At 40.2% G+C, this 14,264-nt stretch overlaps 1 protein-coding gene across 1 annotated transcript; it reads left to right on the top strand.

Annotated features, from left to right (window-relative positions):
- The first annotated feature begins 324 nt into the window (after positions 1 to 324).
- On the top strand, positions 325 to 1,329 carry GPR12 (G protein-coupled receptor 12). Its single transcript, XM_010193681.1, has one exon. The coding sequence runs from the start codon at positions 325 to 327 to the stop codon at positions 1,327 to 1,329; it is 1,005 nt and encodes a 334-aa protein (XP_010191983.1).
- The last annotated feature ends 12,935 nt before the right edge of the window (positions 1,330 to 14,264 follow it).

Below are 14,264 nucleotides of genomic sequence, written 5' to 3'. Positions count from 1 at the left end.
CCCAAACTGGGGCGTTTGGGGGCGGTTTAGCAGTTTGATGGGCTCCCTCCACTGCCTGTGCCATCTTCTCTGTGCAGGTGAGGGGAATTACCGTGAGGGTTGCTCAGCCTCCGTATGTCGATCCCTTGGCAGATAGTCTTGGGTGGTTTTAAATATTTTTTGGCCCTCTTTTTATTTCTCTTTTATTGTCACATTTATGTAACAAGTGCCTGCCTGCACAGTAGATTGGTGTCTAGGGCGTTGCATGCTCTGGGGGTGCTGTATCCAGTGCTGTGTCTGAACATTAAAAACAATGTCTTTCCGTTGAAGAAGACAGGGGTTAAAATGAATGAAGATCTGAAGGTTAATTTGAGCTGGCTGCCTCAGGATCATGTAGAAGCCAGCTCTACCGAGAATGCCTCAGCCGCAGGCTCCTCCCTGGTTCCTGTCGTAGACCCAGAGCCAGAGCTTTTGGTAAACCCCTGGGACATTGTCTTGTGTACTTCAGGGACCCTTATCTCCTGCGAAAATGCCATTGTGGTTCTTATAATTTTCCATAATCCCAGTCTTCGTGCCCCCATGTTCCTCCTGATAGGCAGCCTGGCGCTGGCAGATCTCTTAGCAGGCATTGGATTGATCATCAATTTTGTTTTTGCATACCTTCTGCAATCAGAAGCTACGAAACTGGTTACGATTGGACTGATTGTTGCCTCTTTCTCAGCATCTGTTGGCAGCTTGCTGGCTATTACTGTTGATCGTTACCTCTCCCTGTATTATGCTTTGACTTACAATTCAGAGAGAACTGTCACTTTTACCTATGTCATGCTTATATTGCTCTGGGGAGCATCTATCTGTATTGGACTGCTGCCTGTAATGGGCTGGAACTGCCTCAGAGATGAATCCACCTGCAGTGTTATCAGACCACTCACTAAAAATAATGCAGCAGTCCTTTCGGTCTCCTTCTTGCTTATGTTTGCCCTCATGCTGCAGCTCTACATTCAAATCTGTAAAATCGTGATGCGCCATGCCCATCAGATTGCCTTGCAACACCATTTCCTGGCCACTTCCCACTATGTAACCACCCGAAAAGGAGTGTCTACTTTGGCCATTATTTTGGGGACTTTTGCTGCTTGCTGGATGCCTTTTACTGTCTATTCTTTAATAGCAGATTACACCTATCCTTCTATATACACCTATGCCACCCTCCTGCCGGCTACCTACAATTCCATCATCAATCCTGTAATATATGCGTTTAGAAACCAGGAGATACAGAAAGCACTTTGGCTTATCTGTTGTGGCTGTGCTCCTTCTAACCTGTCTCAGAGAGCAAGATCACCCAGTGATGTCTGATTGGCGGCCAGGAGGACGCTCCTTAACGTGTTACTTTCCAGACATTCTTGTGACACTGTCTTTGGTTTAAATGCATTCATTAAGTGCTGTGTGATGGGTTCATATAAAAACCACGGGATGCACTGACCTTTTTGTAAACGGAAAACCCCAGTGACCAAAATGAATTCAGTGGTTTAAGAGAGATTTCCAAAATCAGTGTTCTTACAGATTTATAATGTTGCTCAGGGTCTTTTTGTTGTATTACCCAGACTTTGCCATGTTTGTCATGATTTTACATTAAGTTTGCTAATTAAATTTAGATTGAAACAGCATACCTCCTTTGAAATTGTTTATGTGATTGAGTTCAGTCATGCTGCATGTTACAAGCTGTTGTCAGGATATTTTTTCCCCCTCTTTAATTGTTTTCAAAACAGAGGGAAAAAAATTCATGTTCTGTTATCTCATTTGTGTATCATTGAAATACTCTTCAAAGTAATGGCCAATTGTACTGATTTATATGGTATTTATTGTAGTAATCTCTGTGCAACAAATTTGCTCTAAGTGAGGAAGCACTTGCATAGCTTCTTATTTTACATCTCAGCATCAGTTAGCTTGATAATTGTTTTAAAGGGTTACCTGTTCTCTCCAAAGTTCTGGCTGGATGTTAAAACAGAAGATATGCTTTGCTTTCCTCTTCAAGTCAGCCATGTGTTTTCAGTTAAATATGGGACATCAGAGCTCATTATAATATTAATTTTAAAGATAATTCAGGGGGGAGTTTTGAAATTGATGAAACAATATGGCCTCTTTCAGCTATGCATTTGTAGTAGACGCAACACTAAGTTTCTCAGACATGTTTATCTTTTCAGAAGTGTATAAGAAAATATCTAATAAAATAACTTACAAATTACTTGCTACACATATTTAACATCTACATGAAATGGTTCGCCTTAAGTTTCTTACCAAGTCAAAACTATTACCAGTTGTTTTCATTGTACTGCTGTATGATTTTAAATATGGAAGTTTGTACGTTCTCAGAGTGTATCTATCTGGTTCATAATTGTATGCAACTGGGACTGCAACATGAAACAATATTTTCTCCTTTTCTGGCAGTTTCATCCATTACAGATTGTGATTCTTTGCAGCATACACCTGTCAGTTCACTTCATTATGGGATGATAGTTCTGGTCTAAAAAGCAGAGCTTCCTCTTGTGAATAGTTAAATTTCAAACTGCTTCTAACCTTTTACTGAAGCCACGTTAGAATGCACTAGAAATAAAACAGTTTTCTACTTTGAAGACTCGATTGTCAGAAGATCTTCCTGGCAGGTGTCTTGGTGAAACTGATGTCAGTGCATGGGAGTTTGTAGTGCCACTTCCATTAGTGCTGATGGGAGCTCAATGTGTTAATGCCCTCGCAGCAGTAGGAGGTTATATTCCCTTGAATGTCAAAGTTAGCATACTGTATTGTTGCTTCCATTACAGTTTAAAAAAATTCAACAAACTCAAGTGTAAAAATAGCAATATTTACAGTTCAATGAAAAAATACATCTGTATAGTATAGAAAGTAGAGGCAACCGTGTTGCTGGTCTGGATTTTTTCAAATGGCATCTGTCCTTTCCACATGAATGTTTGGATGACTGTAGCTTTTTGTGGCAAAGTTTCTGTGACGTTAAGAATCATATGCTATACACAAAGCTGAATCTCAAATGTGAATGAGTTGTCTGTAAACAAGGCTCTGTAGAGATTTTTTATGAGCAATAATGAATTTTAGTTGCAGAGCTGGGTTCCGATTCCATTATTTACTTGATTCAACCTTCATGATATTTGGCTCTTACTTTGTAATCTGATTAGTTTAATAATTGCATGGCACGGTCCAGCAGAGCTGTGAACTTGCAGCTCTCTTGGCTTCACTGCAATTTACAGATGCTCAGCACAGTCAGACTATGACCCCTGCTCAGTGTAGGATATTGGTGTTCTTTATCTACTTCTGAATGCTAATGAAACTCTAGTCATTGCCTTGTTCCTATTTTGTTATGAATTTTTGTATAAGAAATAATCACTTCATAAATATCCATGCTATGTATGCATGCAGTTTTGTAAGTATGCAAAGTATTGGGTATAAATGGCAGTAAAAGTCATGAGCTGAATAACGTAGAGAGGCTGAATAATGTAGAATGGCAATTTTAAAACAACAAATGAGAGAAGTCAAAGTCATGCAAAGTTACCCACTCCCTGTTTTTTCCCCAACTGTTCTTCTGTATCAAACTGCTAAAAAGTGTGATGAGGATGAGCAGCTACAGCTGTCACCAAAATTCAGCTCTGAGGGCAACTGTTGTGCTGTTCATGCAGACCTGTTCTCATCCTCTTGTATAACCTCACAGGCACTGGTGTTTTCCTCTCCACAGCACCCAGGTGAGAGGGAAGCCTGAAAACACCAGCACAGAGGGAGATAATGTTGCCCTTTCTTTTCATACTGGTTCTCCTGGTGTCCTTGTCATCTTCCTCACTCCACAGGCTGCTCAAATCCACAGAGGCTCTCCAGAGTGTCGGGGGAGCCGACCTTTTCCGTGTGCCAAAGCGAAGAGATTTGTAATTGGAAGCTCCTCTCCTGAGGAGCAGTGTGACTCAAACAGAGGAAAGAAGGAGTAATTATAGAAGTCCCACAAAAGTAGCTCGTAGGGATGTGATTTGCCCTCATTTGAGGATTAGTGCGTGGTTACCTTTCACCACAAAAAGATGAGAAATGTGATGATGCCTCCCAGGCTACTGCTGTGACCTCTGGTGAGGATGTTGTCTCTCCCAGAAATAAGTTCTTAAATTGAGACTGTGCAGCATAGGCCAGAAGATCCTTCTGAACATCAGTGACAGAGGTTTGCCCACAGCTGTCAGACCAGGCTTTAACACAGTTTTGTGATGCTGGATCCATGCTGTGTAACACACCTGGAGCAGCAAAGCTGTGGGTACAAAGCTGCCTACCTCACTTACACAAAGCAGTGCTTGACAGACAGCTGCTTTTCAGACCCTGCAAAATTAAACAGTTCTCTGCTGTCGCCTGAGAGTTACAGTGTAGGCCCCAGCTCTGTATGGTGAGGTGCCAGTATCCATTCAAGATCCCTCTGAAACTGGCAGGATTCTGTCATTTTGCTGTCCTGTTAAACAACACCCATGCCTAAGACTGGGGTGTTAAACTCACCATTCTGTGTACAGTGAAGTATTTTTCATATCTCCATTGTAATAACAATTTTTCTTTTTTTTAAAGGATTGAAGTTCTTTTTTATTTATTAACACACTTGACCCAAAGTTAATAACAGGTTGTATCTTGATGGGCAAAATTTACTGTAGTCATTTTTTTCTTATATTCATCCTCAAATCTTGGGAGAGGATTTTAAAAAAGTCTTTTTTTTTTTAACCATTTCTCCTAACAGTACAATTTCAGCAATAAGGGGAAATACATTTTTAGCACAAGAGCAATAAAATTCTCCATGTTGCAGGTACTACAAACTGCTGAGCAAACTCAGAGCAATAGAGAGGAAGCAATATATTCTTTAGACAAAATATAGTAACTTGCATAAGGACTTAAGTAAGCAGAAGTCTTCCTTTGTTAAGCAGTTGCTATCATACTGATGTGGGATGTTATTTCTGATTGGTTTGTGTTACAAATATTGAGTTCCTGACAAGAATTACTCAGCAATAGCCTTTTACCTTAGTTCTTGGTTCCTCGATTCATGCTATTTGCAAGAGAGAATTACGTACTGCAGTGGGGATTTTTATTGTCATTGTTTGGCATTTAGTTGTACAGCATTCTTTAGAGAAATTCATTGTGTTCTGGATTTCTGATTGTAACTTAATACTGAGAATACCCGAATTTGTGATGCCTATCAAGATGGATATGATAAATGGTGCTAGCCCATTTGGAAGTAAGCTTGGCTTTTAATAGAAGAAGATTAAGGTGTCACTGAAAAAAACCCGTACCGATACCCAGGGTATCTGGAAGCAAGCTGAAAGGCCCGCTCTCACTGCTGTGTCTTCCTACCATGGACACTCAGTGCCAGAAGCAGCTGCCTCCATCCTTCGTGTTCAGGGGCCAGCCGTGAGACATCTTGAGTGACTGAAATCCCTCCATGGACAGCTGTGGACTTTGGCTTAGACTAGCAGCCATTCTGTCCCCAAAGAGTTATTTTTCTGTTGCCTCATGTTCTTTGGGGTTGTTTAGCTTTTAAAAATAAGATATTTGTAGATTCATTTCTCAAAAGTAATGAGCAACCTGCGCATGACTGGAAGTTGGGGTAAAATAGTATGGCTACAAATCAAGCCCCTGAAATACAACTACACATTCATTACTTTAAAAATGTGGTTTTGTAACATTCAGAACCGTATTTTCAAAATGTTGGCCCTGACTCTTATGGAGAGAAAGTATGTATGGTCTATTTTTCTATGTACAATAAAGAAAAGAAAAAGAATTGGACAGAGTGGTCACTCTTTAACAAACCACCAGCTATTCTGGCACTTTTTCTGAGATACTGAATGATTCTTAGTCCTTGAAACAGAAACGAACTTTGGCAACTTTCTAGAAAATCCTGAATACCCACAAGTCAGTGTAGAAGCTTTGTAGCAAAAGTAGGAGGACTAGCATGGTTGTCAATGCAAAGCAGTTTGATGTAACAGCTCTGTTGTGAGTGGGAATAAAAGCAGTATACCTGCACACCAGCTGTAGACAGATCAAGGCCTAGTTGTATAGGAATAGCACCAGAAAAGGGTGAACAGCGTTTCTCTGAATCATACTGCTGTAAGAAGACAATACCAGACAGACTGTCACTGGGTACTGATCCTATGTTGTAAGAATTCAAGAACATTTTGAAGGGCTACTGGCCAAGTATTCAGGAAACAGTACCATTGTGGTGTACTCCTTGAGGTGGATCAAGAATGCAGCTAGATCTGTGAAAGAAGTAATTAAGGAAGCTGTGAACTCTCTACATGTAGACTCATCATATGTGTTTGGGAGAAGGTCTGAGAATAATTTTAAGGTTTTACTTGGCTGCCTGTTGAAGCAGCCAATTCTGGAACAAGAGGTTACTCTGGTACATACATTAATTGGAGTAAATAATCTGTCCTTTATATATTTATCAAAAGGAACAAATAGCTACTTGCAGTCAGAATTGTTGTTTGCAGCTGGACTTCATATTTGTAATAATAGTACAGGAAGCCACTTTACGAAAACAGTTTGATACCTTCAGTAGTAAACTTAGAAAAATAAAATTTTCACATGCTTAGCATTTTGCACACTTGGCTTATTACATGTTAGCAAGTAACTTGATTGGTGTTAGGCAGCAGGGCTACTCAAAACCATGTGAAAATTGGTGCTTAACAAAAAAGAGGCTAGTGCAGATAACAATGCATTCCTATAATTGAGAAACATGATTTTAAATAGTATTTCAATTTCCTGATTTTTTTTTTCCTGATCTTTGAATGCCACTCTGTAAAGCAGTGGTTTGCCCTCTCTTTCAGTGCCACATTGAGTATGGTCTAGTGATAGTCCAGAGATGTGCAATGGAGAAAAAAAATTAGATCTCTTGACATCTACCTACAGAGAAGGGACTAAAAGGAAGGGTTGTGCTTTATAGGTCATGAATAAGCAATAGTACAGAAAAGATAAATTAGGCATGCTTATCTCCCCTGTCTCTCCATAAAAGAATGATGGGACTCCCAGTGAACTTTAAAGGTAGCATATCTGGAAATACTTTTTTGGTACAAAAGGAAATTACCCCACAAAAGTTGGTGCTGCGGCCTTCTTCAGACCAAGAATCTGCAGTTCCTTGCAATGAATCAGAAATGTGGATGAGCTGCAAGGGTATCTGCTTTTATGTTAGGTGGATGATGAAAGATGAGAGGATGAAAGTCTTTATGGCTTGGTGAATCAGGCAAGTACTCGGTACATGAGGTTGGATAGGAGAGATGCTTGAATAATGCATTCCCTGTGAGAAGGTGATTTTGAACTGTCCATTTTGAACCTTACTTGATGTACACAGAGCACCTGAGCAGGCCCCTGGGGCTGCTATTTTTCTGGGGCGTAGTGCAGCAGTCCCCATGTCCTTGAGGCTGGAGTATTGCTGTTTCTGGTGAATGATGTCCAGAGAACAGAAAGGAGGAAATATAATCAGAAGCAGGACCAGAAAATAATCAGAAAACATGACCTTATATGTTTTATTCAGATTGTTACTTGTCTTGTTAGCACAGTCTTGCATTGGCTCCACTTGAAATCAGAAAAGGTGTTTTGTGGAAAAAATATTGGAAATACAGAACAACAGCAGATTATTTTACAGTAAGTCATTATATATTTCTTTTAGGAGCAGCTGAGCCTGTAACTTTACAGTAACTGTGTCTTTGAAAACAGTATGTCTTTGCACTAAAGAAGTCCATTCTGCAGTTTCACAAAATTGTTGTAGACGGACAAGAAGAAACAGTTGTGTATTTTGCTGTGTTATACAAACTCCGAGAAGAGAAGAGAAGAAAAAAAAAAAAACAAAAAACAAACAACCTAGACCTGAAAGTAGGCTAGATTAAACCATATTGCAGTTAACAAGTGCACCGCTGCTGTGATGCAAACTAATGCAGTGCCATTGAAAAGATATGGGGAGATTTACTAGTGGAGGTTTTTGCAAATGGATTGATAGAGTAAAACTAATTTTAAAACAAAGCTCAGTCAAACTTGTCATCCCAAACTACTTGAAATGCCTTTTGATAAAATCATCCTCACCTCCCCAAATCTTTTGTTTTGCACTCTACATATGCCAAAGCAGTTTTTACAAACTCTTGCTGACATGCTAAATATTTAACTGGAAAAGACAGTATTACAAGTTTCACCCTCCCAGGCAGGAAAAGACTTTTATGTCCCAGAACTAATGAATCAACTTACTTACCTGATATCAGAACTAGTGAACCAACATATTTATCTGATATCTCTAAGTAAAACAGGCCTTTCTAAAAGGCATAGAGTACTTACATTCTCTGCACATTTAGGTGCTTCATTAAATTACTTGTGTAGAGTAATTCAGCTGATGGCCGTAGAACTACAGGGGATTTTTTACTTCCCTACCCCCTGACACTATAAGATGTCTGGCACAGTCCTTTTTGTTTCGAGGCAAATCTTGGTTTACAGTTAAGACTTCATGATCTTAAAGGTCTTTTCCAACCTGAATCATAGAATGGTTTGGGTTGGAAGGGACCTTAAAGATCATCCAGTCCAACCCCCCTGCCATGGGCAGGGAAGTCCAGCCCCCCCTGCCATGGGCAGGGACACCTCCCACCAGGCCAGGTTGCCCAAAGCCCTGTCCACCCTGGCCTTGAACACTTCCGGGGAGGGGGCATCCACAACTTCCCTGGGCAACCTGTGCCAGTGTCTCACCTGCACAGTAAAGAATTTCTTCCTAATATCCAGTCTAAATCTACCCTCTTCCAGTTTGAAACCATTTGCCCTCATTCTATCACTACCCGCCCTTGTAAAAAGTCCCTCCCCAGCTTTCCTGTAGGCCCCCTGCAGGTACTGGAACGTCGCTGTAAGGTCCCCCCGGAGCTTTCTCTTCTCCAGGCTGAACAACTCCAACTCTCAGCTGGTTGCCATAGGAGAGGTGCTCCAGCTCACTGATCATCTTTGTGGCCCTTGTGATTCTAAGATCCTGCCTCTCATAAGTACAGTGCTGAATTCTTAGGTAAAAGCTATTTACAAAGGTTTTAATGGTTAGTTATAACCCTTTCAAATCTATCACCAGCACTTTTTCATTGAACCACTTTGTTGAGCATTTGTGTCACACTGGAAGTTTAGCTGATTCACCTTTGAGAAGGAAGTGGGGGGAAGCAAGTGAACTGCAACCATTTTCTTTATACTGGCGTTACTCTTTTCTCCTCAAACCATTTGATCCCAGCATATATGGTTTACAGTGATGTCTGGGCACAGGCCTAGTCCCAGTTTCTCAAGGAAAAAGCAAGCCGTTACTAACTGCACATGCTTAGAAAATGGAGGGGCCTTCCACTTTTAAGGAATAGATGCAAAAAAATAGATTTGTTTTTTTAAAAAAGTCTAATTCTTAAAAAAAACCCCTATGTCCATGTTTAACTTGAAGAACTTAAGTACTAGTTAATATTACATGCTGAGTGAAGAGAGAAACAGTTTCTTAAGAGTATTTTGGTATGCCATTAATTTATTATGAGCTAGAATACTTAAATAGTGTAATTACAAACTTAATACATCTACATAATCATTAATTTACTTTTTGTATGTGTGATATGCAGATATCATGCTCTGTACCTTCAGTGTTGTAGGTGTCAAAGTGTAACCTCTTTGCTGGGGCAGTTTCCTATGATAAAAGAAAAGCATTGCCAAACTTGTATGAATGTTGCTAACGCTGAAAGACTCAGTAGTAAATAATCAATATTTCAACAAAAACAATGCAGAGGCTTTGGAAGGGAGGTGAATTTTCATGTCTTAGATTTGGGCAAATCCTACTGCCAGCTTTGGGATTACAGTAAAGTGTTATATGGCCACATCTGGGACAGAATACAAGGCTCACTGACATGAGCCTATATAGCAGTTATAGGTTCCTGCGCACACTGTTCCTTGTTACCTCTCTCTGTCTTTCATAGGTGCTTTGGTAACAGGACTGCACAGATCACAAGTCTAAACGGCAGGCCACAGTCATATGACACAGGTGCACATTTTGCACTGGCTGATGCCAGTAGCTAAAAAGTCTCGTACATTTATTTTTAAAGAGCACATGAAATACACATGTGCTTCAGGAGCATTCTAGGAAAAGGGACTAAGACCCATAAGATTTAGAGTCAAGGTATGGAGCTGTTAATGCATTGATTATTTATGGTCCCCATAGAATTATCCTGTTACTTCATTGTTTGCTAGGATGAAACCCATCAAAATAATTGGGGATTCAGCTTCCATTGCTTTCAGGGAAGAGGTATTTTACTGTATGCAAATGAAAGCAGCATGACCTGGCCTCTTGAAAACTGACACATACGCATACACATTTAGTGGTGGACTTGGCAGTGTTAGGTTTGTGGTTGGACTTGATGATCTTAAAAGTCTTTTCCAACATAAATGATTCTATGATTCTGTCTTGAAAGGGATGTACTGCTGTGTCCTCATAGAGCTAGGGCAGTTGTGCCCCATCTGTGGGTTTTTGTTTTGCTGCTCTTTGGTTGATGTCTAACATGTACTCCCTCAATGTATGAGCCACATGCAGCCCACCTCATAGTGCCTCTGCCCCAGAAGGCTCGTGAGAAAACAGAGAGCATGGAGGTGAGGCTTTTCTACAGTGTTGACCACATGGTCAGAGCATCCTGGGTTTGAAAGGGAGCTCTGCTCTCAGCAGAGAGCTTTCTGAAGACATGACAGAAAACAGTGAGCAGCCTTCAGTCATATTCCAACCAAATTTCAGCTACTTTCTGTTGTATTTCCCTTTCAATGTAAGCAGAGGCTGCTCTTAGTCTGGGAGGATGGGAATAACTCATGGCTGGGAGTTAGCACACTCCAGCATGCAGCTTTTCACACGGCAGGGGTCCCAGAGTAGAGCGGCTGAATGCGCTGGTGTCTGCTTCTGAACCCAGGCTGGTCCCACAGGTTCGAATGGATAGGAGCAAAATGCGGTTTTCCAGATTGAGGAAGCAGCATGTGTGATTTGTGCCAGAAGTATGGAGTGGATATTGCAGCTGAAGAGGCAGGTAAATTGCCTTGATTGCATATACGGCAAAATATCCAGGCAGTCTCTAGGGTTGGTTGCCTGTGCTCAAATATATTTACTGTTGAAGCTGATAGCAGCCCTATGTACATATGGACAAGAATATGGACTTTTCTGCTGGGCCTCAGCCAGAGCCCACCAAAGGAAATGGGCATTCTTATTTTTATCATTATTTCTAGAAAGAGCCACAATGGACCTCTATCCATTTTGTATGTCTACGTGTTTTTTACTCTTTGGGGCTAAAATCTACAGTTGTGTCATCCTTTGTTTGGTCTCAGCCTTACTGTAACAGCCAAAACCTACAAAGTTGATTGTAAATGTGTTTACAAATAAAAAGAAACTTCATAGGATAAAATGTTATAACTACGTCTGGGAAATAAGGCTGTAAAACTGTATTTAACTTCAGGCCATGAAATTAGGAATACCCTGGGCTTGTAGAACAGCTTGTAACTGTCTAGATTTACTAATGACTCCTACCTTACTTTTATTGCCAAATGCAATTAAAAATAACCTGTGGTTTACCATGTTCCTCTCCTGAAATTCTCAGAGAGAACTTTTCCTAGGAAACATGGTGTGATTCCTGTAAACTCCTGATGCTACTGACTGCAGTGTGGTTCCACGCTGAATTGCAAAAGCTTTAGCAAAAGCAGCTGCATGGGGGTAGTTCTCACGCTACACATCTCATCAGGAGCCAAATGGCTTTAAACCGGTAATTTAAATTCTGCATGTTGTGCTTTTCATACAAGAACCAATTACTGGTTTAGTACATAAAGGCCTGTGGTTATTTCTTATACTAATTTAGGGTTTTTTTCATTTAACTGTGGTTGAAGTTTGAACCATAGCTTGCCAGTGTATGAAGTAATTTTAAACATCTTTGCTTCAGTTTCCCTTAAGAGTAAAGCTTTGGATTGCAACTACAGAGCTTCTTGTTGTATACAAGATAGTAATTTAATGCACTTTATTTAAAAAAAGGCACAAATTATTTTGTTTATAAAATGTTACAATTGCACTATGCTGTAAGAATCTGTTACTAAATATAAACTGTACAGTTTTGTAGTCAACGTTGTAAGTGTTTAGTCATAAATGATTGAAACAATTATATGTTTCAGTTAAATGTTTATTTTATAAGTGGTATATGTAACTATAAATAAATTTTCCTTTGTAAAAAAAGAATAGTTGTCTATTTCATTTCATTGAATGTCACATTCTGTTTCAAATAACAAAACAATATTATTTCTAAAAATACAAAATTACATCTGTTCCAGTGCAGAGAGATGCAGATGACAATAACTAAACTTGGGGGATTAAATTCAGATGTGCAAACTTCGGTCAAACTTCTGTAGATCCACTGCGTCCACCAACACTGCAGAAGGAAATACCAGGAGTTCTGTACAGAAAGTCTGAAAGAAGAGCGCACAGGAATTCTTGAATGTAGAGTTGTAAATGAAGGCCAGAGTGCCCTTCCAACTCTACCTTTCTTATCCAAGCTAATTTACCTCTGCTGCACTTACTTCTCTGCTGACACACTGCCATTTATTATCATTGTATACACTCAGTTTTGGGGAACAAAATTCAATGCGGATGTGCAAGTGAGTCTGCACTAGGTCTTGCTAAATGGATGTAAATACTTAATATTTGAGTTAGTGATCATTAACTGGGAGAAGAGTTGGAAAAAACTATGTTAACTTAGGGGTTTTTTTAGAAGTTTGGTCCTGATCCTCCCAAGTAACTGCAAAATTAGATGCATGATCAGAGTTCTGTTTTTCCAATTAGACTGTTACAGACAGCCTAAAAGAAAAGGTGGACTGTCTCGTTTTTAAAACGACATTTTTTTAAAAATGTGTATTTTCATTTTTCTGTATGATTTTCTTGAATACCCAACTTATTTTTCAGGCATAGAAATTGATGGAACGAGCTACAACCTTAACTGTAAAACTGACTATTGGGTACTGTAGCCAGTGAAAATACAGCTTCTGAAAGAAATTGGCCAGTGACTGACAGACATCTAGGTAAGTAACTGAGAGTGAAGCTGCTGCCTTTATATGCTGCAGGATTACAGTCAGGTGCACTGGAGGAGGTCTCTATGATGTTTACTTCTACCAGACACAGCTGTCCTCTGCACCTCTCACATCAGACATTCAGGCACCAGCTACTTCATGTAGAGAAGAAGAAACTGGTATCATAGTGCAGAGGTAGAGTCCGTTTGTGTCTCTGCAGGTGAAGTACAGCCAAAAGGACTACAGCACAGTGGTGATCAGGATGTATCTGGTAAACGGCTTTTGCTTGACTAAACATGAACTGCAGTTACACAGTATAGACCCTCAGGAGCTATCACACATCCAATTTACTAAACTGGAAAATGAGTAAAAATTAATGGGGAAAAAGCAGTAGGGAGGGGAAATAAATGTTTCACTGAACAGAAAAGCCGGTATTGTAATCATGTGGCCAGAGCTGTTTGGGGATCTCTTCGGGCGTAATTGCTGGAGCCTAAAGTAGGACAATAAACTGAACCTGTTCTGACCATACAATGTGTGTAACCTGCTTCTGCAGTCAGGAGGATGAGGAATGAGCAGGGAGCAGCAGGGATGGACGGTTCAGGCATCTTAGCATTGCTGTGCTGGTGACACCAGCACCTTCCACACCTGACGGCATTGGTATCAGCCTAACAGCTTCCTAGCAGTCACAGATGGAAGTATTAGAAGGGTGAAGTGGCTGACCAAATCAATAAATTGGATTGCAAAAACCTGGCAAAACTTCATGGTACACAGCCAGAACTGTAAAGGAATTCCTATTAAAATGGTGGAGATATTACTGGTGTTACAGAACTGGGAGGTGTCCTGGCTGCGGTTTTGTTTAGTGCAGATAATGTTCTGCTTACAAAGCAATCCAGCAGTATCACGAGCTCAGGAAACAGCACTGTTACTAAAACAGTATTTTGGATTAACCGGGAATTTTAGGCGTTGGCAGTGCTTAGACCACCCAGTAACAACTACTCTGCGCCCCCTGCCAAACATATAGTGCTTTGTGCACTATGGTTGGATGTCAGATATGTCAGCTATGTCTGGAACTAAGCAAACAGCAGAAATTCTAATAATGCGTATGCAACAGAAAACTTCTGTGGCTTATGATAAATACTGTATTTACAAAAATAAAATAATTGAAAGCTGTCAGGACATCAAATAATTTCCATGCTACAGTAAGCAAAAAGAAG

Source organism: Mesitornis unicolor, unplaced genomic scaffold (assembly GCF_000695765.1).
Source record: "Mesitornis unicolor isolate BGI_N332 unplaced genomic scaffold, ASM69576v1 scaffold45661, whole genome shotgun sequence".
Classification (NCBI taxonomy): Eukaryota; Metazoa; Chordata; class Aves; order Mesitornithiformes; family Mesitornithidae; genus Mesitornis; species Mesitornis unicolor.
Note: the sequence above shows the minus strand (reverse complement) of the source record. Positions and strands in the feature narration are given on the sequence as shown.

Coding starts and splice junctions, on each gene's coding strand:
- GPR12 (XM_010193681.1), top strand. CDS start 325: ATGAATGAAGATCTGAAGGTTAATTTGAGCTGGCTGCCTCAGGATCAT.